Genomic DNA, 27,249 nt, shown 5'->3' with positions numbered 1-27,249 from the left:
GAACAACCATCATTCAGAACTACCTGAAATCTAGCTAAATGGAAATCCTATAACTAGGGAATTTAAGAAGAAGCCACATTGAGACTGATAGGAAGGGCGGAGACACAGAACACATGTGTGGTGGATAATAATTGGGAGGGATATCTTGTTTGCAACCCCTCCCCCCACCTTGAGGAGTGAGGGGTCATAGCCCCACATCAGGCCTCCCAAAAGAGAGTTCCAGTACCAGGGAGAGAAGTCCCCATAACTTCTGGCTGTAAAAATGAGTGGGGATTGTGGCTGCGTGAGACCATCTGGACACAAGGCACATTTTAAATGCATATGTGGCTATGGTATTGGACAGCACAGAATACAGAACATTTCCATCATCACAGTCAGATGTATTGGACAATATTGACCTAAGTGGATCAGGGCTATGTATGTCACACTCTAGAAATATCTTGTGCTTTTCTTTTATAGCCCTTATCAAAGTTAATAATGAATTAATGTCTGTCTTCCATACTAAATTATTGGCCCCATGAAGACAAGAACTGTATCTATTTTGTTTACCGGTGTACGTCCAGTGCCTAATATAGTACATGGCAAGTAACAGAACCTAAATAGATATGTGTCAAATGACAAATGAAATTATATTCTAAAATATACAAAAACTCTGTTCCATGAAATTTGGGGTTCAGACTAGAAATATGATCAGTAGGTTTGTGTATAGGCAAATGCTTTTGCATTCAAGTTTCAGATCACTTTCTCCCTTTCTGAGTATTTCATTATCTTTTCTGAAATGAAGAGGACAATAGTATCTAGCTAGTAAGATTTGGGGACCTGGTACTTTGATAATATTAAAAGGATGATGTTCAAGATATAATGATTTCACAATATATGTAAATCAAACCATCATGTTGTACACCTTTAACTTATATAGTGATGTATGTTCATTATTTTTCAATAAAACTGGAAATAAAACCATTTAGGTTCTTCTTCCTAGTCATGATCCATTTAAGCATGTTCGTATTACTTATAACCAAAAAGATATACTTATAACAAGTGAAAAATACTTAATGTCACTTTTTTAGAATTATGATCATTCAATTTTTATTTTGCATTGGAAGATGAGAGAGAGTTTAAAGAGGGCAATTTTATACTTTTATTAATTATGCAATAACATACTTTAAAAAGAATAAACAGCCCAGTTGACACAGAAACAGAATAATTAAGAGTCTTGAATAAAAATAAAATCAAAATAATCAATTACATTATAGCTATCATGGCTAGCAATGGATTACATGTAAAGTTTGGTAATATTAGAAATATTGGTACTTGGTGATCATAATGGAGGGTGGAAACGTTAGCAGCATGTAATATGGTTGTCCAAGGCCGTCTGCAGCAGTGCTCTGATTGATGTGTTTTCACTGGGATTTAGCCTTAGTTAATACGTCCACATCACCTTTGTCTGCTTCTGCAAGGCTTTTTTGATGGCTCTCAACCAGGACATTGTCTTCCTTTCTTCGGGGCCTCGGGGAAACATCATCCTTGGGAACTACAGAAGCTCCTCGGGCAACAAAATTGTGTACATCCTGCAGCTTCTTCCTTAGCCACTCCATCCTTTCCATGGCATTCAGATGTTTACCCAGGTTATGCATAAGCTGTATTTCACTCACAGATCTTCTGTGCGGAACAGAAACAGAGAAGTCACTCCATTAGCTCTCCTCTTCCCATCATAAAGCCAGCGCTAAAATCCCAATCCCCATGTCCTCGCCATGCAGAACAAGAAACGGTACTTACTTCATGGGTTTCCCATCTGACTTTGCAAAAAAACAAATTGCAAACATGACGATCATTACTTTAACCATGTCTTTTGCAGACACCATCTTCACTAAAAAGGAAAAGCAAATGGCAGGTATTTTAAAAATATTTTTACCATTACAAACTATATAATTAAACTTAGCAGTTTACATTTCTAACTACACAACTGTGCACAGAGTGGTACAACAACTTAATTGCATTGGTTTTCATGGAGGACTTTTGGAATCAGCCTCTTTATTTTACAGATACATTAGTATGTATTATATATACACATAATTTGACTTGGAAATTAGACAGATTAGTTTTACATTCCAGGTAAATTAGTTTTACTTTTAGGTATCTTTTTGAGAGTTCTTTTGCAAGTTTTATTATATGAATTTTAAGGCACATGAGGAATGAAATCGCTTACTTTTTAGATTTTTCTCCTGCATTTTATGTTGCTTATGACTAAGTGCTTATAATTTTCTTGGAAAATGCCTAATTCTCTTGCTTAGGTAAATTATTAACACTGTTTATTTACTTAGCAAATTTCTTTTGCATAAGTCAATGTCATTTCAGGCACTGCAATAATAACCATAAATACCAAATTAATAGACTCTGATTTAGAGATATTTTTACTAAATTAATGCATACTTCTACCATTTAAAAATGTGTCAAAGTATTTAAAAATCATCTAATTAATTATAAGAATTTAGAGCTTTGGCTTCACATAAAATGCTTGTTTCTTTTTTCTTCAGCTTCTTTTAAAACTATCTTGTCTGAGTATAATTTTTAGCACTTGCCTCTTTTGTTCATTAGCTTTTCATCTCAAAATAAAGTCTTATCTTAATCTGCACTTCAGTAATTGCAAAGCCTATTATTATAGAAGTGCTTTTTCTTAATGCTTAATGTTCTCTGTTTTAACATACATATAGAGTCACTACTATGCACTCACATTTTATAGGAAAATGGCTTTATTTATTTATTTTTGAAGTGGTGGCATCATTTAGAAGTGGTATAAGAAACAGAGCAGTGTGAGGAGGTGACATGGACCCCGGACCAAGTAAAACCCACGCTCTGCTGCATCCCCTTAGTTTTGGTCAGACTTCCAGCCACCATCGCCATCATGCCCAAGAGAAAGGCTGAAGGGGATGCTAAAGGAGATAAAGCCAAGGTGAAGGACGAAACACAGAGAAAATCTGCAGGTTATGAGATACCTGCTCCTCCAAAGCCAGAGCTCAAGCCTAAGAAGGCCCCTGCAAAGAAGGGACAGAAGGTACCAAAAGGGAAAAGGGAAAGCTGATGCTGGCAAAGATGGGAATAACCCTGCAGAAAATGGAGATGCCAAAACAGACCAGGCACAGAAAGCTGAAGGTGCTGGACATGCCAAGTGAAGTGTACGCATTTTTGATAACTGTGTGTTTCTGGTGACTGTACAGTTAGAAATACTATTTTTTATCAAGTTTTATAGAAATGCAAAATTTTGTTTTACTTTTTTTTTTAAGCTATGTTGTTAGCACGCAGAACACTTCATTGTTATTTGCGGGGGTCGGGGGGGGGTTGTGGGGGGTGGACATATAGTACTAATAGAATGTCTCCGAAGCTGGACTTACATGGGGGGTAAATACCTTTCCCTTCTAGTTTTGAGAAACTTCCTCTTGGTTCCTGGGAGGACGCATGTTGACACACATTAGCCACCTTGGCACAAACACCTAATCATGTGGGAAACTAAAATTCATTTTTATGTCCTTTTCTCCCTCTCCACATTAAGCATAGACTTGGCTCTCTTAAGCCCAGAGACCTATTGGGACATGATCCAAAAAAACTGATTTCCAGTATGTTGGGCAATCTGAACTTTCCAGTATCACCACTGAGATGGCCTCCCTCAAAAGAGCAGCAGCTCCTTTATTGATTGTGGATCTACAGATTGATATTCTCTGCCATTTTCATTTCACTTCCTGAAAGTTGGGGTTGGCTTGTGAAAAGTTGTTAAACAACATGCTCAATGTGAAATGTCAACCCTCACTCTAAACTTTGGCTTTATCTCCTTTAGTATCCCCTTCAGCCTTTCTCTTGGGCATGATGGCGATGGTGGCGGGACTTCCAACCAGAATGCAGGGGATGCAGCAGCACATGGGCTTTGCTTGGTCCTGGGTCCATCTCGCCTCCTCACATTGCTCTATTTCTCATACCACTTCTAAACTTTCCCTATTCAGAGCATCAGATGAAGACTTCACTGGGTTTTATGGTGCCTTTCTGATTTTGGTAGTTCATTGAAGAAAGGAGTTAGAAAGTTGTTGTATACTGTTAATCATTGTCTGCCCATATCCTGTCTGAAATACCATGATTGTTTATGAAAAGTATCTTTAATAAAGCTGGATACAGTTTAAAATAAAAAGAAATAGTATAAGCAATATGATCTACTGCATTTATTTTCATTGTGTGATATAAAGCTTCCCTTTGCAATATAAAGCTATTGATGGAGCAACAAATACATATACTTCAATTTTGGTTCATGTTATTTTAAAAGGCACTGTAGCTAGAAGAGAGGAGCTGTGGTGTCTAATCTTAGCTCTATCACATTCACCTAGGAACTTCAGACATCTCTGCTTTGTTTCCTATTCCTAATAGGGACAAGCTTGTTACAAGAATGTCATGAAAAAGCTGAAAAATCAGGTGTACAATACCCTTACAATTCATGCAGAGTTTTCAGAATAGAAAATTAGAAAAAAGCTTTATTAAAGGGAATAAATAAATATATTCAGCAGTAAAACTGTTTCTCCAGCTCTAGTATACAACTTCAGTTCTCATGAATCATAAAACAAACAGTTTGATAAGGATATTCTGCAGAAAAAATGGACTATTAACTCAATTTAATAAATTTTTATTAGTTATTTAAATCAGAATGATTTATTCCTCATTAGTCTGTTTTATTTCAAAATTTCAGTAAGATTCCATTAAAGCATATGAGGCCAAATTATAATGTTTTGTGTGTAATTTCAGATAATTTTAGAAAAAAACAAAGGCCCTCAAAAGACTTTCACCACAAAAATAAATGATTTCAGAGTATTTCAGTAGAATAAATTTATTTTGTGTTGTGGCATTTTATATTAAGCATAACTCAAACCCTCCTTTCACATTGTAACTTGAACAAACAGCATACTATTTGTAGAAAATTATACACATCAAATAATACCTAGATTATAAAAAAATATTTTATATGAGATTTAAAAGATAAAGTAAAGGTTACTCACCACACTATGTCTTAGGACAGTATCTTTCAGGTATATTAGCAGCTGGTGCTCTCTTAAAGTTGAGTAATCTTGAGATAGCTGATGAATTGGATTGTAGACGCTTAAGTGTGACTTTTATATGTAGGTCTTTCTCTCACCAAGAGAAGCTTTTTTTTTGTTACACATGTCATCACTCCCAATTCTCTGGATCACAACTATAGGACCAGAATAACAGATACCCCCATTGGGCGGTGCCCATTCTTCTTAAGATTTAGATCATTAGATATTAACAGAAATACAGTATGGGGCTGGCAAAGAGAATTATGCAAAGATTTCTAACAAATATTAAATTGCAATTCTGAATTCTGACTGGATTAATAAATTTGTATTATAAAAAAAGACTGATTTCAATGATTTATGGTGAAGTCATCATTTTAAGTAAAACATCATCATGGAAAATAAAATCTGAAAATAAGTATATGTTTATAACCATACTATTGATACAGTTATTATGAGGATTATAATGAATCATATTATGTTATTCTTACTTTACAAGCTATTTTCAACTAATCCACATCAATCCTGGTCATCTTTTAAAAAAATAGATATAGTGCTTTTCTTAAAGGTATTAAAAATATTTTGAGAAAATACTCTTAGTATATAATGAATTTTTAGGGCTTCAAATGTGGAATAGTTCAAACCTTTATATAACATAAATTTTACTCATGTATTTTAATTTGCAATAATAAAACATTTGATAAGCACTAACTATATGTAGACATTGATAAGCACTAAATATATGTAGACTTTACATATATTATTCCACTGAGTTTTCATAGCGATCCTTTCAATAAATACAGTCATTAGCCCCATTTTCACATGAGGACACTGAGGTTTGGAAAGTAAAGAAAATGGAATTCAACAAAGGTTTTTATGACTGCAGAGTCCTTTTTATTCTCACTACCTCAGTTTCCCCCTAGAAACACAGCCCTCTTTGAACTCCAGTCTTCTTGACTTTAATTTGCCTCGCCCTTTGCAGCTGCTTTGCTCAGTTCTGGATTCTTGTGTTCCCCATGTGATGATTGAGGACCTGCTCTAAAACCTAATGGAGGCATAATGCTGCCACCTATCTGATTTCAAATATGGCCACACCCTGGTCTCCATCTATTGGATCAAGGCCCTTTGGATGCCCTTGGTGTACCTAGGATTTATTTAAGCAGCTTATCCCCCAACTAAAGTCCCAGAATTGGATCGGTTCTCTTAGCTCTGGTTCTATCCAGGCTTCATGTTATCCCTTTCTCTCCTAACCATTGCCGAGGTGTGACTCTATACCATGTAAAGAGCCAGTCCAAGCTTGAATAGTACCTGAATGGGAGAGATCAGTTCGTCCTGCTCTGGGAAGTCTTCTACAGTAGGCAACTATCACTTAATTTTAGAAGTGTTAGAGACAGACTGCAATGTGTCTGCAGATATGAACCAGGTTGATAAAAATGTTGGAAAACATGACATGTGAGAAGCAGTGGAGTGAAATAGGAAAAGGAAAGGAAAGAAGAGGAGAGGAGAGGAGAGGAGAGGAGAGGAGAGGAGAGGAGAGGAGAGGAGAGGAAAGGAGGGAAGGGAAGGGAAGGGAAGGGAAGGGAAGGGAAGGGAAGGGAAGGGAAGAGAAGAGAAGAGAAGAGAAGAGAAGAGAAGAGAAGAGAAGAGAAGAGAAGAGAAGAGAAGAGAAGAGAAAAGCTTGGGGTGACTATTATAGCTGTTTTTCATATTTTATAGAGTAACCATAACAAAGAAGGAATGTTTTCTGTGGTTTAAGATGAAAGGACTGATGAATACAAGGAGGCAGATTTGAGCTAAACTTGGCTATTATCATTGTTAAAATAAGGAATCAAGTACTTTCTAAGTAGTGAGTTCCCCCATCACTGGAAGTGTTCAAGTAGAGAGTAGGTAAGCATTTATTGGGGAAATTATTATAGAGATTCATACATGACAGGATTGAACAAATGACCAAGAGGTCTCTATTGATGGTAAAAATCTATTGTTTAGATTTTTTTAAAGACCTTTTCTGATGAAGTCTACACAGGGTATTTGTGTATCTTTTCTTTCTTATACTTACTCTGTTGAGAGAAATGAGAATTGGAAATGGAAATCCTACATAATAAAATGGTAATATGTAAATTACCATCACTCCGCTACGCCCACGATTGGGCCAGCAGGAGGTGCAGGGGGTGGGACTCAGGGTGGCCGGGGTAGCTGATTGGGCCAGCAGGACGCTGAGCTCACGGCGCCACTGGCACCGTGAGCTCAGCGTCTATGTCACGGCTGCGCTGGAGGCTTTCGGAAGGCCTGGTGCACCGGCGGACAGCCGGCCAGCTCCCCTGCGATCAAAAGCCAAAGCGGGGGAGCTGGCCGGCTGTCTGCTCCGGCACAAGGCCTTTCGAAAGCCTCCGCCACGCTGGAGGCTTTCGGAAGGCCTGGTGCACCAGGTGCATGATTAAATCATGCACTGGGCCTCTAGTGGTTTTATAAACATGTTTTTCGTTGTAATTATAAAGCCATGTTTAACATTGTAATTTGTACATTTCCCCCACTTTGGGGGGTAAGTTTAACAGAATTAGCAGCTTTCCAGGAGTGATGCAATTAGTTTTTTCACTGTCTTCCTCCTATATAAGTATTTAAGAATAAATTGTCATATTAAAGACAACCACAGTATTAAGCTAATTTCACACAAAAATAAAGCAAACAATTTAGATGTTTGTTCATTCAAAAAATGCATTGAGTACCTACTATCTGCCAGGGGCTGCATTAATCACTAGATGATCAAGCCATGATCTCTGTCCACAAATTTAACATATAATTGCAGTATGATGTGACAGGCATTATAATAAAGATATGAACAAAGGCTTATAAAAGCACAAAGAAGTGACTAAATTTCCCTTGAGTTGTTGGAAGATATTTTATAGAGAATCTGAAATGTTCTCAAGGATGATTATGAGTTTTCCATGGGAGAAGATGAGAAAGGACAGAAGGAACAGCATGTGCAAAGACACGGAGGCAATAGACAGAATATGTGCTAGTGGAAGGAGAGGGGAAATGGGTGAGGACCCTAAAGAAATAAGTTAGTTACAAATTATGGAAGGCTTTTGTTTGCATGCCAAGGAGTTTTATCTTGTAGTCCCCTCCAAACCCATATGTGCATTAGTAATATTTTTGTGTCCTTCAGATTTTTTAAGGGACTACTTGACCTTCCCACAACTAAGAGATACATCTGCCAAGATCTGGCACATGATTTATCTGAACCATCAGGCCATGGCACTGCAGGCATTAGATAGAAGGAAATCATTTAACGAATAAAAAGACTCAGGGTTATGTGGGCACAAGAGACTGATGTCACAGTGACAGAGAAGAGCTGAGCACGGCTTTTTGCTTTGAATAGCTCAGCTTTTCTTAGCACTCTCAAGTTCTCCGAAGCCAGGTTCTGACAACCTACTGTATGCCTCACATTTGGGAAGAATAAAGAGTCATGTATTATTTCCTCTTGCTTTATGGGAGGGAGGTTTAATTTGAGACTGGTAAGTTTTTCCTTCTGTTTGCTCAGTTAGAATTAGTATGGCTTTGAAGAAACTTCCAGGACTTGAAAATTCAGTCACAGTTCTAATTGCATGTTTTTTCAACAGATTAAATGATGTCTGTTTTAACAGTTGACTTAATTTTTCTTTTTCTTTTTTAGGAGGTCCCTGAGAGAAGGGGCTTCTATCCCCATGGAGTTTAGATGTGTCAGCCTTCCAGCATGTAGATGTGCTTACCAACTGAGAAGTTCTCTGAACTCCATAGTTTGAGGATTTTTATGAATGCTTCCTCACGTAGGCATAATTGGTTATTAATTCAATCTCCAAACCCTCTCTGTTCCCCAGAGGATGGGGGAAGTTGACTTACTTTTTTGCTTTGAGCTCCTCTGTGCGATACTGAGCTTCTGAGTTCTTCCTGATCTGTCAGAGAAAACTTTCCCTCTTCCCTTTCCTGAACTTACCTATAGTTTCAGACAACGACAAAAATGCTTCAAAGGACAACGTATAATAACTGTTGAATTTTCCTAGTTTTTTTTTTGTAATGTGCAGTTCCTTATTTTTTTTTTCTTCATTACTATACATGATGATTTTACTTGCTGGATGCATATTTAGAAATATCCATGTAAAAGAATAAAATTCTTCAAGATAGTTATGACAAATGGCATAATCTTTGTCCACTCAAGTTGGAATTTCTTTTCCTGTTCATAAGCAACATTGTCCTTTTTAAGAACAGGCACTTAAAGGAATACACTTTTATCAATTCTCTCTTTAACATATTTAACAAGTTCCTTTAAGCAATGGAGCACTTCAATAACACTGCTCTTTTTTAAAGTTTGAGTAATCTTACTGCTAAGAAAATATTGAAAACAATGAACAAGAAATAATTAGAATTCACTCAATGAAATTTTTAAAAAGTTGGCAAGAATTTTGGGAACCCTTTCTTCAGAAAGTTTGACTTCAATGCATCAAATATATTGCAGATTGTCTAATAGTATTTGACAAAGAGAGTCAATGAGCTTTTTAATGTGAGAGAATTGAATAATTATGAATGCCAAGAAAAAAATCACAAAAATAATTTAATCGTTGTTTGAATAGAATAAAAACTGAAGGTTAAATGGCCATCTCTGTCCCAATCATGGCTGTGTGGCCTACTGTCCGTTAAATAGAGGCTGTGTGTGGAGACAACCTTTCTTTTCTTTATTTTTTTATATTGTTGACACTATTACAGATGTCTCCCATTTTCCCCTCTTTGCCCACCTCCACCCAGGACCCTCTCCTGGCCTTCACCACTCTGTTGTCTATGTCCATGGGCTATGTATATATGTTCTTTGGCTACTTTATTTACCTTCTTTTATTCAGGCCAAGGGACCTCACCCGTGCACAAATTCATGCACCAGGCCTCTAGTTAACTATAACAAATGTACCACCCAATATAACATGTTAATAATAGAGGGAACTGTGCGGAGGGTGAGTATATGGGAACTCTGTGCTATTTGCTCAAATTTTCTATAAATCTAAAACTCTTCTGAAAAAGGAAGTCCATTACTTAAAATAGTTCATGGAGATATTTTTTATATGGTAGGCAAGTACAATTCTCAGTTTAAAAAAGAAGTTTAAGAATTGAATTGAGAATTAGAGAGGTGACTTAATGCAGCAAAATTCAGAGTCAAATAAGATTTTTTTGATCATCTATTGTCACTTTCCACAGTGATTTATATTATGCATTGTCTTATTTTATTTTCATTGATCTCTGAGGTAAATATTATTTCTATCTTTTAAGTGAGAAGCAGAAGCTTAGACTTATGAAGTTACTGGTTCAAGTTTATTCAACTACTGAGTGGATGCAGCCAGAATTTAAATCTAAGTCTTTTATATCTATGTTTTTTCCCCTCAATGTCATATGAATAAATTTCAATAGAATGGAAGCAGGGAATACAACTCAAAACACATTTGCTAAGGTTGAGGTCCTGTGTTGGAAGGTATGAGATTATAGAGAAGGTCAGGCATTGACCCTGACCTTGAGAAATGTATGCTCTAGTGAGAGAGACAGATAAATGTGATTTACGATAATACCAGGCGCATGGGGTATTATGGAAAGGCAGTTGTGACTGTTTAACCTGCACACAACCTTCCTATGGGTGGTGAGAAATTTCAAGGTCAGATTCTACACTTATATGCAATCTCTGCAGATTGGAAGATTACTTCTTTTAACCTGAAGGAGAACTGAAGGATAGGATTCTTGGTTTCTTTTCAGGTGTGAATTAGATGACACTCACAAATGATAAAGCTGACAATCTTTTATCTAGTATAAAGGTCTCTGCCTATAGTTTTTCAACTGTAAATGCTTTCCTTGCCACCAAGTAGTTCAGCTGACAATCTGATTATAAGCTTGGAGTCAGTAAAAGATTCTTATTTTTCATTAATTAGAGTGTAGTAATATGATAATTATCCTTATAGATCATTCACTTACTAAATGCCAGGAACTATTCTAAGTGTTTTAAAAACATTATATCTTTAATCTTTACAACAATCCTAAAGTGGGACTCTTTTTAACCCCTATTTTACAACTGAGGAATCTGAAACAAATAAGTGTAATACTTGCCCAAGGTTACCCAGCCATAGTGGGGGAGGCATAATTTGAACAGGAATGTGACTCCAGAAGCCATCTTATAGTAATTACTAGAGGCCTGGTGCACGGATTCATGCACATTGATAGGAAAATAATTAGAAGGTGGCCAGTAGGACAGGACTGAGCAAGAGGGGCTGGACATGCCCTCGAGCCAACCTCCCACAGTTCCTCCCCAGCCGGCTGCACCTGGGGCAGCACCATGGCTTGAAGGGCATCTGCAGAGTGAGCAGGGCCCTCCAGCAGGTGGGGTCCCTCGGCCTGGCCTGCAGGGATCAGGCCCAAACAGGCTCTCTGACATCCCCCGAGGGGTCCCAGATTGCGAGAGGGTGGTTCTTGGGTGACACACCCCAGAATCGGGCTCCCTCCTCTCTGGTTCCGGGTGCGTCACCCGAGAACTGCAGCTGCCAAGTCATCATAGCTCGGCAGCTCCTGCGTTAAGCATCTGCCCCCTGGTGGTAATTGCATGTCATAGCTATTGGTCGGATGGTTGGGCAGTCAGATGGTTGCTTAGGCTTTTATATAGAGAGATGTTTCATTGTCTACCTACATCCCCCTCCCCCAACACACACAAACACCCTGAAACAGTATGTTAAAGTATGTTTATTTATATTATAATTTATATGTGAGTAAATATAATTTCTCTAATCTCTAAAATTATTTTGGTCTTCTCAGGTTCTCCAAGAGCTGGTTAGCAAGGGCATAAATAGCCTCAATTTGATTTAGTTTAAAAACAAGTTCAATTATACATCATCACCAAGTGGGATACATTCCTGGAATGCAAAGTTGGTTTAACATATGAAAATCAATTAATGTATTACATTACATTAACAGAATAAATAGGGAAAACACATGATTATCTCAATTGGTGCAGAAAAGCATTTGACAAAATTCAACACCCTTTCACCATAAAAATACTCAGCAAACTAGAATTAGGAGAAAACAACCTCAACATAATAAAGGTCATGTATGAAAAACCCACCGCTAACATTATACTCAATAATATAAGACTGAAAGCTTTCCTCTATGATCAGAAACAAAAGTATTTCTGCTTTTTCCACTTCTGTTCAACATAGTACTAGAAGTCCTAAACTTAGTAAAAAGACAACCCACAGAATGGGAGAAAATATTTGCAAAATTTATACCAAATAAGAGATTGATATCTAGGATATATAAGGCACTTCTCTAACTCAACAACAAAACCAAAAAAAATGGACAAAGAACTTGAGCAGACACTTCTTCAAAGAAGATAAACAAATGGCCCATAAATACATGAAAAGATGCACAACATCAATAGATATTAGGGAAATGTGAACCAAAATCACAATGACATACCACCTCAAACCAATCAGAATAGCTATTTAAAAACAAAAACAGAGAGAAACCAAGATGGTAGCATAGGTAAACACCTAATCTGCAGCCTCACACAACAATTTCAAAAATACAACTAAAAGTCAAAACGGACATCATCCAGAACCACAGGAAAGCTGGCTGACTGAAACGCCCACAACTAGAAGGAAAGAGAAAACCACAAGGAAAATCAGAGGAGCCGTAAAAGCCTGAGGTACGAAGACATGGGCAGAGACATGGGCGCGCACACGTGTGGGGAGGACGGAGCCGGAGAGGACAGGGCGGCTGAGTGCCTGGCCAGCGTTCTCTAGTGGGAAGGAGATAAAAGCTCCAGATTGCGCTGAACCCCAGCTCTGACTGCACTGAACCCCAGTTCTGGGCAAGACCCTGGGAAGCCAGGCTCATACTGGGGGAATCTGGGCTGTAAGGCGGAAACTCAGGGGAGCGGCGAAAGGCAGAGCTCCAGAGGTGCGCACGTGAATGCACGCAGAGGACGGACTGTTGACTGTGCCGCTGAATTGCCCTAGCAGGAAGGAGACAAAAGCTCCGGACTGTGCTGAACCCCAGCTCCGACTGCACTGAGCCCCAGTTCCGGGTGAGACCTTGGGGACCCAGGCTCATACTGGGGGAATCTGGGCTGTAAGGCAGAAACTCAGGGGAGCAGCGAAAGGCAGAGCTCCGGAGGCGCGCATGTGAATGCACGCAGAGGAAGGACTGTTGACTGTGCTGCTGAATTGCCTTAGCGGGAAGGAGACAAAAGCTCTGGACTGCGCTGAGCCCCAGCTCCGACTGCACTGAAACCCAGTTCCGGGCGAGAATCTGGGAATCCAGATTCATTGGGGGAGAGACTAGACTGTTTGGCAGCGGGCGAAACTCCAGGGCGCCTTTCTCTCAGAGGTGCTTGCAGGGAGTACAGAGGGACACTGAGGGACACTGAGACCCAGGAACCTCATAGGGCTGGGCTGACGGGAAGCCAAGGCCTTAGGCTCCACCCTGAAACTCCGCCCCATCCAAGCTGAGCACAGAGGCTTTTACAATTTTGCAAGTCTAGTTGAATAAAGCTGTCTCCCGGCGTAGACACAGCTGATCTTCACAGCCAATTGGCCTGGAGGTCAAATCCTCCCAGTGTACCAACAGCAATCAAGGCTTAACAACACCAAGACTTTGCACTCAGCCCACAAAGGGGGGTACCAAGAGCGACCACCTAAGGAGATTGGGGAAGCTGAGCTACCGGCCCCTATAGGTCACTGACCACACAAAGCCACTCCATCAACACAGGGAGGCAGCCAAAATGTGGAGACACCGAAGCAGGTCACGAATAGAAGAGATGGAGGAAAGTAAACTAATGGACAACACAGTGTTCAGAACCACATTTATAAGGTTACTCAAGAATCTTCTAAAAACAGCTGAGAAACTTGAAGAGACCTTCAAGGACCTTAATGAGAATACCAAAAAAATGGAAAAGGACCAGTCACAAATTATGCATACACTGTCTGAAATAAAGAATATACAGAAACTCAACTGTAGATCACTGTACCCCAAAGATCTGGAACACGGGGAAGCAAAAAACACCCAACCAGAGAGGTGGAAAGTAAGAAGAATCCAAAACTGTGAGGATAGCATAAGGAGCCTCTGGGACGGCTTTAAGCGCACCAACATCCGAATTTTTGTGGTGCCAGAAGAAGAGAGAGAGCAAGATACTGAAAACCTATTTGAAGAAATAATGACAGAAAACATCCCCCACCTGGTGAAAGAAATAGACTTACAAGTCCAGGAAGCGCACAGAACACCAAACAAGAGGAATCCAAAGAGGACCACACCCAGACACATCATAATTAAAATGCCAAGAGCAAAAGACAAAGAGAGAATCTTGAAAGCAGCAAGAGAAAAACAGTTAGTTACCTACAAGGGAGTACCCACACGACTGTCAGCTGATTTTTCAACAGAAACTATGCAGGCCAGATGGGAGTGGCAAGAAATATTCAAAGTGATGAACAGCAAGAACCTACAACCAAGATTACTCTACCCAACAAAGCTATCATTCAGAATTGAAGGTCAGACGAAGAGCTTCACAGACAAGAAAAAGCTAAAGGAGTTCATCACCACCAAACCAGGATTACATGAAATGCTGAAGGGTATTCTTTATGAAGAGGAAGAAGAAAAAAAAGGTAAAGGTAAAAATTATGAACAACAAAAAGACATCAAATACATACCTACCAACAAGTGAATCTAAAAATCAAGTGAATAAAAAAATTTGAAGAACAGAATGGACTGGTGAATATAATAGAATCAGGGACAAAGAAAGGGAGGCGACAGACAATTCTCAGGGGAAAGGGGTCTGAGGGGTGCAAGAAGAGATTGGACAAAAATCTTACACCTATGGATGAAGACAGTGGCAGGGAGGTAAGGGTATGGGGTGGTGTGGGGAATCAGGTGGAGGGGAGCTATGGGGGGTGGGGAAGAGGAACACCTGCAATAATCTGAACAATAAAGATTTATAAAAAAATAAAATAAAGTCATTTGCAAATAAATAAATAAATATATAAATAATAAATACATAAATTAAAAATAAATAAATAAAAACAAAATAGCCCTAGATGATTTTGCTCAGTGGATAGAGTGTTGGCCTGTGGACTGAAGGGTCCCAGGTTTGATTCTGGTCCAAGGCATATGCCCAGGTTGTGGGCCCAATCCCAGTAGGAGGCATGCAAGAGTCAGCAAACCAATGATTCTATCTCCCTCTCCCTTCCTCTCTGAAATCAATAAAAATATATGAAAACAAAAACAAAAGCAAACAGAAAACAACAAGTGTTTATGAGGATGTGGAGAAATTGGAACTCTGTGCACTGTTGGTGAAAATGTAAAATGGTGCAACCAATGCGATAAACATGGTGGTTCCTCAATAAATTGAACATAGAATTACCATATGATTCAGTAATTCCACTCTATGTATATACCCAAAAGAATATAAAGCAGGGGACTCAAACAGATATTTGTACACCCATGTTCATAGCATTATTCACAACAGCAAAAAGGTGGAAACAACCCAAATGTCCATCAATAGGTGAATGGATAAGCAAAATGTAGCATATACACACTATGGAATATTACTCAACCTTAAAAAGGAATGAAGTTCTGATTCATGCCACAACATGGATGAACCTTGAAGATATGCTAAGTGAAATAAGCTAAACATAAAAGGACAAATATTATATGATTTCAGTTATATAAGCAACCTAGAATACTCAAATTCATAGAGAGAGAAAGTAGAATAGTGGTTGCCAGGGGCTGTGAAGTAGGGGGTCAATAGGGAGTTGTTGTTTAATGGGTACAAAGTTTTAGTCTGGGATGATGGAAAAGTTCTGGAGATAGGTAGTGAGAATAAGCAAGTAATCTTTTCTGTCAAAGAAGAGAGTTTAGGCAGCCACCATTTTGAAACAGCAAAGGTCAATCCCTCCCTTTTTAAATTAGCCAATCCCGCAAGATTGTAAGCCTAAACTCTTCCAATCAAGAGTGAGGGAAAGAGAGAAACCAAGATGGCGGCATAAGGTATACACCTGTAAGTGCTGCCTCTCACAACCACACCAAAACTACAACTAAAAGACAAAATGTTTATCAACCAGAACCATGGGAAAGCTGGCTGAGTAGAAGTTCTACAACTAGAAGGAAAGAGAAAAGAGCATTGAGACATGCACAAGCATGGAAAAGCTGAGGTATGGAGGCGTGAGAATCGGGCTGGCGGCTGGCGGCTGGGTGCGCTGTTTTTTTCAACCGAAAGAGAGACACAAGCTCGTGATTACTCTGAACTCCAGTTTCTGGCGAGACTCTGAGGACCCAGACTCTTACGGGGAGAAGCTAGACTGTCTACCATCGGGTTGGAAAGTGAGGGTGGCTTTCTTGCAGAGGTGCACGCAGGAATTATTGTTTTCTGCGCTGGGGCGAGGGACACGGGGATTTGGAAACACAGAGACGCAGAGATGGCTGACTGGCAGCCATCACTGTTTGCCACATCCTAGTGACTCCCTGAGACCCCGCCCCGCCCAATTTACAAACCCACCCAAACTGTGTGCAGTGGCTTTTGCATATAAATGGCCTGCCCAATCGCAGCTTCACCTAACAAACTGCAGCTCTGGTCAGACAGCTCCAAAACTTCCAAACCCCAAGCAAAAAGGAGAAATCTGCAGATCTTGCTGTAGCTCCTGGTGGGTGGCCTCAGACAGTAGCTGACCTGCATCCCATTGGAGATCCAGAAGCCAGTGTACCTAGTGGTCAGTGTGAGACGACACCAGATTTCAACTCCTTACATCCATAAGTGACACATTCAAGAGGCAGACTCAATGAGCACCAAAGCCCCCTTGAAACAAGTCCTGCCCCATAAGGGTGTCTCCAGCACAGCAGTTCTTCCATTATAGACACAGCGGGTCCTCACAGCCAATTGGCCTGGAGGTCAATTCCTCACAGTGATACCAACAGCAATCAAGGCTTAACTACAAACAAGACTGCACTCAGCCCACAAAGGGGTGCACCAAGAGTGTCCACCTCAGGTAACTGGGGAGGCTGAGCCACTGGGCCCTATAGGTCACCTAGCACACAAAGCCACTCTATCAACTCAGGGAAGCAGCCAAAATGCAGAGACAAAGAAACAGATCACAAATGAAAGAAATGGAGGAAAGCAAATGACTGGATATAGAGTTCAAAACCGCGGTTACAAGGTTTTTCAAGAATTTTCTAGAAAAGGCCGATAAATTTAGTGAGACCCTCGAGGATATGAAAAAGGACCAACTAGAAATTAAGCATACACTGACTGAAATAAAGAATATACATAAATTCAACAGTAGACCAAAGGACCCCAAGAATCAAACAAAAGATTTGTAATATGAGGAAACAAAAAACACCCAAACAGAAAAACAAAAAGAAAAAAGAATCCAAAAATATGAAGATAGTGTAAGGAGCCTCTGGGACAACTTTAAGTGTACCAACATCCAAATTATTGTGGTGCCAGAAAAAGAGAGAGAGCAAGATACTGAAAACCTATTAGAAGAAATAATGACAGAAAACTTTCCCTACCTGGTGAAAGAAATAGACTTACAAGTCCAGGAAGAACAGAGAACCCCAAACAAAAGGAATCCAAAGAGGACCACACCAAGACACATCATAATTAAAATGCCAAGGGAAAAAGACAAAGAGAGAATCTTGAAAGCAGCAAGAGAAAAACAGTTAGTTACCTACAAGGGAGTACCCATATGACTGTCAGCTGATTTCTCAAGAGAAACTATGCAGGCCAGATGGGAGTGGCAAGAAATATTTAAAGTGGTGAACAACAAGAACCTACAACCAAGATTACTCTACCCAGCAAAGCTATCATTTAGAATTGAAGGTCAGATAAAGAGCTTCACAAACAAGAAAAAGCTAAAGGAGTTCATCACCACCAAACCAGGATTATATGAAATGCTGAAGGGTATTCTTTAAGAAGAGGAAGAAGTTTAAAAAATATGGGAGAAACCAAGATGGCGGCATAGGTAAACACCTAAACTTCTGCCTCGCACAACAATTTCAAAACTACAACTAAAAGACAAAATGGACATCATCCAGAACCACAGGAAAGCTGGCTGAGTGAAAATTCTACAACTAGAATAAAAGAGAAAAGCACATTGAGACTCAGAGGAGCTGCAGAAGGCAGAGGTAGGGAAACGCGCGTGCGGAGAGGACTGGCAACTGAGTACGCAGCTGGCTTTCTCAATCGGGAAGGAGACAAAAGCTCCCGACTGCACTGAACTCCAGTTCCGGGCAAGACTCTGGGGACACAGACTCATACGGGGTGAAACTGGACTGTCAGGAAAGAGAAAAGCACACTGAGACTCAGAGGAACTGCGGAAGGCAGAGGTACGGAGGCACGTGCATGGAGAGGGCAGGCAACTGAGTACGCGGCTGGCTTTCTCAAGTGGGAGGGAGACAAAAGCCCCCGACTGCACTGAACTCCAGTTCTGGGCGAGACTCTGGGGACCCAGACTCATTCGGGGAGAAACTGGACTGTCTGGCAGCGGGCGAAACTCAAGGGCGGCTTTCTCTCAGAGGTGCGTGCAGCGATTACCGTGGGACACTGAGACCCAGGGGTCTATTAGGGCAGGGCTGATGGGAAGCCAATGCTGTCTGTTCCGCCCTGAGACTCCGCCCCACCCAGAGGCTTTTTCAAGTCTTGTCTCAAAAGGGTGTCTCCAGCACAGAAGTTCTCCCAGCATAGACACAGCGGGTCCTCACAGCCAATTGGCCTGAAGGTCAATTCCTCCCAGTGATACCATCAACAATCAAGGCTTAACTACAAGACTGTGCACACAGCCCACAAGGGGTGCACCAAGAGTGTCCATCTCAGGTATCTGGGGAGGCTCAGCCACTGAGCCCTATAGGACACCTGGCACATAAAGCCACTCTATCGATGTAGGGAAGCAGCCAAAATGCGGAGACAAAGAAACAGATCACAAATGAAAGAAACAGAGGAAATCAAACAACTGAATATAAAGTTCAAAACCACAGTTATAAGGTTTTTCAAGAAATTTCTAGAAAAGGCCGATAAATTTAGTGAGACCTCGAGGATATGAAAAAGGACCAACTAGAAATTAAACATACACTGACTGAAATAAAAAATAATATACAGAGATCCAACAGGAGACTAGAGGATCGCAAGAATCAAGTCAAAGATTTGAAATACAAAGAAGCAAAAAACACCCAACCAGAAAAGCAAAAAGCAAAAAGAATCCAAAAATATGCAGATAGTGAAAGGAGCCTCTGGGACAACTTTAAGCGTACCAACATCCAAATTATTGGGGTGCCAGAAGAAGAGAGAGAGCAAGATACTAAAAACCTATTTGAGTATAATAATGACAGAAAACTTCCCCCACCTGGTGAAAGAAATAGACTAACAAGTCCAGGAAGCTCTTAGAACCCCAAACAAAAGGAATCCAAAGAGGACCACACCAAGACACATCATAATTAAAATGCCAAGAGCAAAAGACAAAGAGAGAATATTAAAAGCAGCAAGAGAAAAACAGTTAGTTACTTACAAGGGAGCACCCATATGACTGTCAGCTGATTTCTCAACAGAAACTATGCAGGCCAGTCGGGAATTGCAAGAAATATTCAAAGTGATGAACAGCAAGAACCTACAATCAAGATTACGCTACCCAGCAAAGCTATCATTTAGAATAGAAGGTCAGATAAAGAACTTCACAGATAAGAAAAAGCTAAAGGAGTCCATCAACGCCAAACCAGTATTATATAAAATGCTGAAGGGTATTCTGTAAGAAGAGGAAGAAAAAGGTAAAGATAAAAATTATGAACAACAAATACATATCTATCAACAAGTGAATCTAAAAATCAAGTGAATTAAAAATCTGATGAACAGAATAAACTGGTGAATATAATAGAATCAGGGGCAGAGAAAGGGAGTGGACTGACAATCCTCGGGGGGAAAGGGGTGTGGGGGGTACAGGAAGAGACTGGACAAAAATCATACACCTATGGATGAGGACAGTGGCGGGGGGTAAGGGCAGAGAGTGCAGTGGGAACCGGGTGGAGGGGAGCTATGGGGGAAAAAAAGAGGAACAATTGTAATAATCTAAACAATAAAGATTTATTATGTTTTTTAAAAAAATTTTAAAAAGAAGAGAAAGAAGAAGAATAAGGTAAAGATAAAAATTATGAACAACAAAATGACAACAAATACATACCTATCAACAAGTGAATCTAAAAATTGAATAAAAAATCTGATGAAGAGAATAAACTGGTGAATATAATAGAATCAGGGGCATAGAAAGGGAGTAGACTGACAATTCTCGGGGGGAAGGGGATGTGAGGGGTGAGGGAAGAGACTGGACAAAAATCTTACACGTATGGATGAAGACAGTGGCGGGGGGTAAGGCATGGGGTGGGGTGGGGAATCAGGTGGAGGGGAGCTATGGGGAGAAAAAAGAGGAACATCTGTAATAATCTGAACAATAAAGATTTATTTTTTTTAAAAAAAAAGAGTGAGGGACAAATCACATGCATCAGCGGACTGCCTGCTCAGTGTGCATGTGCTCCCAGATCCTGTGCATGCGTACCCTCCTGCAGGGGTAAAAACATTTGCCTTGCTGTCTAGCTCCCAAGTGTGCTTTGTGTTCTACCAGTACCCCTGATTTTGGGCACTTGCCTTATTTTAACAGTAATCATTATAAAACAATATGAATGTACTTAACACCACTATACTGTACACTTAAAGATGATTAAGCCCACCCGGTGTGGCTCAGTGGTTGAGCGTCAACCTATGAACCAGGAGGTCACAGTTCAATTCCCAGTCAGGACACATGCCTGGGTTGCAGGCTTGATCCCTGGGTGGAGGGTGTACAGGAGGCAGCTGATCAATGATCCCCTCTCATCATTGATGTTTCTATCTCTCTCCCTCCCTCTCTGAAATCAATAAAAGCTTATTTTTTTAAAATGGTTATAATGGTAAACTTTATGTTATGTATATTTTTATACAATAAAAATAAATAAGTTAGTTAAAGCCACTCATTTAAAGGGATTTCTAAATTTAACTTAAGCTTTCTAAATTCACCCCCTCTCCTTTTTTCTCTCCAAAGATGACCTCTAGATATATAGGTAGGAGGGTTCGTCCTTCATGATTTTGTGACATTGCTGAGTAAAAAGCCCCACACCTAAGTTGATCCGTGTATATGCGCTGCCTGCCATTCATTCACATATATTTGGTTTATTCTTGACCTTTGGCATGAAATTAATGGCCTATTTGTTATTCACTCAGTTTCCAGTGGCCTTTCCTTGATGATTTAGTTTCTCTTGTCTCTAGGTATTACAGTTTACTCTCTATTTCCACCACATTCTCCAACCAGGTCCTGGCCTTGGCTGTCCACTGTTCATGCCTTTGCTGCATGATCTATTATCAGTTCATGCCCGAAACACTGCCCCTCAACTCAGAGTTCCCAGCACAAGGAAACCCAGGGCACTTGAGAGAGCAAACTGAACTCTCTACCTCACCAGGCCACACAACTAGTTTAATTATGCTCACCTTCCCTTTGGTACAGAGCCATGCAAAATAGTGGTTTACTTCCAAAGTCCCAAATTGGGTTCATGGCAAGAACTCCTTTGTTCTTGCAGCTGAAGGGTAAAAAAGAGATACAAATCAATGATGATTGACTGTCTCTATTGCCTTGAGAGCACGTATCTAAGGGCTTTTCTGTTTCAGTGTATGTCCTCTTGGCCTTAGATTCAATGACACTGAATATAATCAAGTACACATTTAATAAAACCTACAGTTCTGGTAGCAGCTGTCCAGAAAATACACAAAATGACATTTGAATTCCCTACCATTACAAGTCACTACATTTATCCTACCAGGCAGTAGTCCTAAATTCTTAGCTTGCTGGAATTAAGATTTAGTTTATCTTTTGTAACACATCGCTCTATTAAAGAAAATTTGATGATCAATGAATTGATGGGGAAAATGAGACATTTTGGGGGGGCTAGCAATCTGAATCTGTGCAGTAACATAATGTACATTCTTGATAGCCTATAATTAAGTCACTGCCCCTTTCTCCACAATTTCGTCTTGCAAGACCGGTTTACCTAAGTACTACTCCCATTTTACAGAGACCATAAACCATGAACAATGCCCAGATGGGGTTATCAGTGCGGTCCCAGGCCAGGCCTTTAGGTGTGGTCTCACGGCCCCCATCCCAGCACATGGGGCTTTTTGCAAAGCCCACGAAAGGTCCAGAAGTCCCATATTTGGGGGACAAAGGAACCAAAGGGTATAAAGCAAGAGCTTCCTCCATATTGGTTTGCTCAGGATTTGGAGAGAAACAGTCTCCCCTGAGTCCTGTACTAGTACATGCGAAACACCAGAAAATAAATGGGTTTTTCCTGTGTCTCTGGTACTTCTGTGTATTTTTCGGTCACCTGGTAAATTCTGTAACATAAAAATGGTTCCCTGACAGAGAACTTTCCCCCTTGAGTCATCGCTGTGCGAGATCGGGCGGGTGGGCCCACTCAACCGAGCCCATGATGACGGGAAAGCATGCTCCAGTGATTTACTGGGTTCCAGTCCTCATCGGGCCAGGCACCCGGGGCCCCTGCCAGCGCTCCACTAAACTACAAGGAGGACAGGAAAACCCTTTTCTGAAACCAGACATCTGACTGGAGAGTTTCCCCCTGGGGGACCAGTCCGAGTTCAGGCCTGCCTTTAAGGGCAGAAGAAGTAGCTGATCACTACTTAGGCAAATTATTTGCTTCACTTCAGGATTTCCCAATGGGTGAGGGTCAAAACTCGGACTGACTGGTGTGTGAAAGTGAGTGTGGGAGCCTGAGTGACGTGAAAGCTACCTTGTGTTGTCCTGTGTCTCTGTTAACTGGGAGGGGATTGTGCGGTCTGGCTGCAAGCATGGGAAGTCGTTCCTTTAAACCTGCTGTGTTAGAATGTAAGCTAAAGAAAATTAAAAAGGGCCCAGACTGCTGCCTGAAATGCAGATGTCTCTCTGCGAAATCAGGGGCCCCCAGCTTATGGCCAAGGATGGGAAACATGAGTGTTTGTTGACGTTTTATGTCTCTTTGTTGTTTAATTTGTTTAAAGATGGGGCAAGTCCCACTTTGGGGGAAGCCTAGTTGTGTGTGGTGAGGCTAGCACGTGACAGATTGCAGGATGTCCCAGCAGCTGCCAAGAATCCTTATTCTTGGGGATCATCTTGCTCTTTCTGTCAGGGTATTAGCTCACCAGAAACTCTTAGCTAGTGATATTTCTGTCTTTATGTCTGTAAAGGAGGGACTTTAATTTGCTCTTCCCTGATTTATGATTTTCTGTGCTGCGTTAAAAATGTTAAGATTCTAAGACTATTTGCAAGAGTTTTAAAAAGGTCATAAAGATCTCAGGGAAGTTTAAACAAAGAGCAACTAGCTAGTTTATAGCTTGCTTGTAACTAACAGGCCCTTATCTCCCTTGCTAAGGACAGAGTAAAAGGTTAATGCTGAAAGGGATGGGGAGAGGGGGAAAAGATAAGAACAGGAAAAAAAGGTCATTTTACTCAAGCAGAGAAGCAAGAGGTTTCTGGATCCGAGCCTAGCAGAATGAGATTGCTGAGTGCTTCTTAAACTACATCAGAACATTCAGCAGAGGAACTTTAAGATATAATATCTTATTGGCCTGACTAAAAGACCAAATCTTTAATGTTACAACTGGTTTAAGTTTTAATAATCTTTATATTTGACAGCTTTTCCGAATGTAATATTTCAATAATTTAACTTAGAAATAGCTTTGTGACATTTCAAGGGCCCTGAGGTGACACAAAGATTTATTCTCTCTCCCAAAAAAGAAATATTTTGAACTAAATTAGACCAATGCAATATACTTAAAATTACATAAGGAAGTACTAGTAAGCTACGCAGGCTGGGTTGGGTAACAAGATTAATGCTTCCATTTTAATGGGCAGTTCTTGCTCAGGGGTATAGGACCCAGATTAGCGTGTCCTTTCCTTGAACAGAAAGGGCAATCATGGTTATTGGTCGAGAAAATGCTTTAGGTAATAATTGGCTTTAAAAATCTCAAAGTTGTTAAGATATAATAAATAGATGTAACTAAAATGAAGAATTTAGATAAAACTTCTCAGTAATAATTATAATTATGTTAATAATAAAAGTCTAGTCACTCAAGAGGAGACTGACTGTGCTCTCTATTGGAGGAAGGGGCCAGTCCTCCTTCTCCCTGTAAAGGCAGAGAAGCCTAAAAGAGAACAAGGGCAGATAGGAATGAGACCCTTGTCCTGCCTTCCTCTCCCTATGCCACCCAGGGACGATCTGAGGGAACAGCCAAGATGATGATTTACAATCCCAGCCTCCCCCTCGGGAGGAGAACTATCTTGATAAGGCTCCAACCACCATGAGGCCACGATGCCATCAGAAACCAGCTTTTCTAGGTTGCGAAAGGAGTTGGAGCAGTAAAAAAGAGTTTAAAACTCTGCTGGAAGACCCACGTGGCTCAGCTGATTAGCTAGACTAAAAGAAGGGGGAGCGATTTGAAAGTCAGCTGTGGCTCTCTGGAAAAGGGAGCACACCTGGCTGGCCCTGGTGTGCTTCCAGCAGATGTAAGATTTCCAAACCTGGGAGCCCCAGTGGGACTCAGAACCTAAATAAGGCCTTCAATATTTAGCAGGGCAAAGAAGGGCCTTCTGAATTTACCAAGACTAAAAGATCAAATGAGAAAGTACTCTGGGCCAGACCCTGAGGACCTGTTGGGCCAAGAAATATTATAAATTACATTTTGTCACCAACAGTTGACCTGACATCTCAAGAAAATGTTAAAAAGGCTTTGGAGCATCGCTGGGTTAAAAGATAATCATGTAAATATTTTTTTAAAAAAACTGAAACATTAACTGCTAGACAAGTTTTAATTTGCCTGCTCTTAGTTTTTATTACAGAAGGTCTCTTGTACTTTGTTGAAGGTATATTTTCTTGAAAGTAAGAGTGTGTTTAAAGTGTGTTCATAAATGTTAATCTAAGAAATGCTGACTGTTTACTTTTTGGTAATCATTGAAAAAATTAAGGTTTCTAAAAGTGAAGAATGCTAATACATTTTAAAGAAAGAAAAGGTCTATACAAGTTGCTGATGGTTTGACAGAAAGAAAGAATGTTAAGAGTAGAAATACTTAATGGAAGGACTGAGGCATGGTTATGCATTTTTGAAGGCCATAGAAAGAAGGTTTGATGGCTAATTTGAAAGTATGAAATTTATGAAGGTTGTGTATGTGATAAGAAAGAAAAGAAAAATGTTAAAAGGAAATTAATTAAATGATACAGGCCAGTAAGCCAGGACAAGCAGAACAGGAAAACTGAGATATTTAAACAGCAGTTTGCAACCATCTAGAAAACTCTGTCTTCCCTAAACCAAGGACACTTAAAAGGCAATGATTTGCATTTTGCCTCTTTAAACAGAGGGTAAATAGCTTATGCCAAAGTACTCGGGAAGACTGATGGGAGAAATCCAGTTAGTGTCATTTGCTGTCCACACTCAAGGACAAATGAAGTTAGAAAATAAGCCTTACTTTGGTCAGTTCTTTTCTAGTAAAATAATTATGTTATATTAATCAGGTATTTAATAAAAAGATCATCTTTTAATCATAGGAACTAAAGTTTGCTGGCCTATGTTCCTGTCTAATACACTTTAATATTTAATCTTTTGGTAAAATCAAGTTTGATAATCCTTCAAGGGTTTAACTTTTTAAAAAACTTCCTTTTGATCTAGAATTGGCTTTAGATCATACCAATAGGCTCTGAAATGCCTCAAAGGTTTGTTTTCTCTCTCATGAAGGAAAGTTTTATACTGAAGGTACATAGCAACCTTTTTCAAATATAGTTATAACTAATGGTTATTAGTTATAATATTATAGAATGTTGGGTTTTACAGAAAGGACAACATTCCATGTCATCACATTATAATGAAATCCATAACCATGTCATTTTAAATTTCTTCTTGTCATTTGGAGACAGTAACTACTTTGTTATAATACATTTGGAAAAATATTACTCTGAATATTTTTGGAAAGAACTGGCAAGGAAAATCAGAAGATCTTAAAGCAGGTCAGTGTATTTTTCTCCCTATATGATCCCTCTGAAATTTGGCAATACTTAATGAATGAGTCATGGCAATGCATTTCTTTGCATAAATTCAATAAGACCGGTTTTCAATGGTGGTTTTATTGACAGAAAACTTTGACTGGAGTGTCATGTTTTAAAGAGCCCTGTCTGGACTTTGAAGACTTGAAGCCAATAAGAGTGCCACAGAGAAAGCCTGGTATCTTGCTTGGTAGCTCTGAAAATGGATGGCGCTAGAGCATCAGGCCCATACCCTGCCATTGCTGGTGGTTGGTCAGAGTGGAAGGGGAGAAACAAAGGCGTCTCTGTGTCCCTGTGGAACCCCCCCCCACACTCTAGGCCGCGAGGATTAGGAGGGCTGTTGAGATGGGCCTTGAAGCCTACGGCGTGGGCCGGGTGGAGTTGCTGCAGGTGAGGAATTCACCTAACCCAGCAGATACTGCAGGCAGGCTGACAGCAGCTGGATGGCTTGGCTTCTCTGCCCTATGGAGCACACTGAGATTCAATCATGAAATTTCGGCAAAGGCAGTCAGTTACCATTCTTGTTGTGTTTATGCAAATAAATTGCTCAATAATACTAAATTTTATAATACAGTTTGTCTCTGCCAGGTCACAAGCCCAACTCCTTCCGTGCCCAGGCCTCATCGTCCCTCTGACAGAGAACAAGGATCTCTTGGCTCTGAAAGAAAACTCCGTCCCTCCTCAGCATGGAAGTAGTCAGAGGAGCCCACCAACATACATTTTCCCTGAAAGAATTCAGAGCCAGGATCCTTGAGGGGATGTGTTAGGCAGTTAGACGGACATGAGAAGAGCAAGGATGATGGGCCAACTGGAGAAGAAACAGATTGGACCCTGAGATGTGCTTCTCACCACTCCAACTGCTTTGAAGCTGGTAATGAAGAAACCTGTGTAGACTCCCTCTCCCTTCCTCTAAAAAAGCCAACAGGCTTAGAACAGCTAATAGAGATAGAATCAGTAAGCCCTGAAGCCCCAGATGTTACTCCAGACCAGGTCTCTGGACTACCATCACAATCCCTTGGGTGATAAAGATGGAAAAAAAAGTTTC

The 27,249-nt window shown here is 40.2% G+C and overlaps 1 protein-coding gene and 1 pseudogene across 3 annotated transcripts; one reads left to right on the top strand and one right to left on the bottom strand.

The window, feature by feature from the left end:
* Positions 1-1,123: 1,123 nt before the first annotated feature.
* PTH (parathyroid hormone) lies at positions 1,124-19,631 on the bottom strand. Of its 2 annotated transcripts, none has more exons than XM_079788940.1 (4): positions 19,613-19,631; positions 5,034-5,227; positions 1,780-1,870; positions 1,124-1,662 (listed from the first exon to the last, which is right to left on the bottom strand). In XM_079788940.1, exons 3-4 carry the CDS (start codon positions 1,863-1,865, stop codon positions 1,404-1,406), a joined length of 345 nt encoding a protein of 114 aa, XP_079645066.1. In that variant the 5' UTR covers positions 1,866-1,870; positions 5,034-5,227; positions 19,613-19,631; the 3' UTR covers positions 1,124-1,403. The 2 variants fall into 2 exon arrangements, with proteins under 2 accessions (XP_079645066.1, XP_079645067.1); XM_079788941.1 differs by lacking the exon at positions 19,613-19,631 and adding an exon at positions 17,644-17,690.
* Positions 2,906-3,173, top strand: LOC307109875 (non-histone chromosomal protein HMG-17-like; annotated as a pseudogene). Its single transcript has one exon. The product of its transcript is annotated as a non-histone chromosomal protein HMG-17-like (transcript).
* Positions 19,632-27,249: the final 7,618 nt, after the last annotated feature.

Source organism: Cnephaeus nilssonii (assembly GCF_951640355.1).
Source record: "Cnephaeus nilssonii genome assembly, chromosome: 13".
In the NCBI taxonomy this organism is placed as follows: domain Eukaryota; kingdom Metazoa; phylum Chordata; class Mammalia; order Chiroptera; family Vespertilionidae; genus Cnephaeus; species Cnephaeus nilssonii.
Note: the sequence above shows the minus strand (reverse complement) of the source record. Positions and strands in the feature narration are given on the sequence as shown.

Bases quoted from the DNA above. Each gene is read 5' to 3' on its own strand.
- PTH (XM_079788940.1), bottom strand. From the start codon at position 1,865: ATGGTGTCTGCAAAAGACATGGTTAAAGTAATGATCGTCATGTTTGCA. The intron at 1,663-1,779 runs GTAAGTACCGTT...TGTTCCGCACAG, and splicing joins TCAGATGGGAAACCCATGAA to AAGATCTGTGAGTGAAATAC.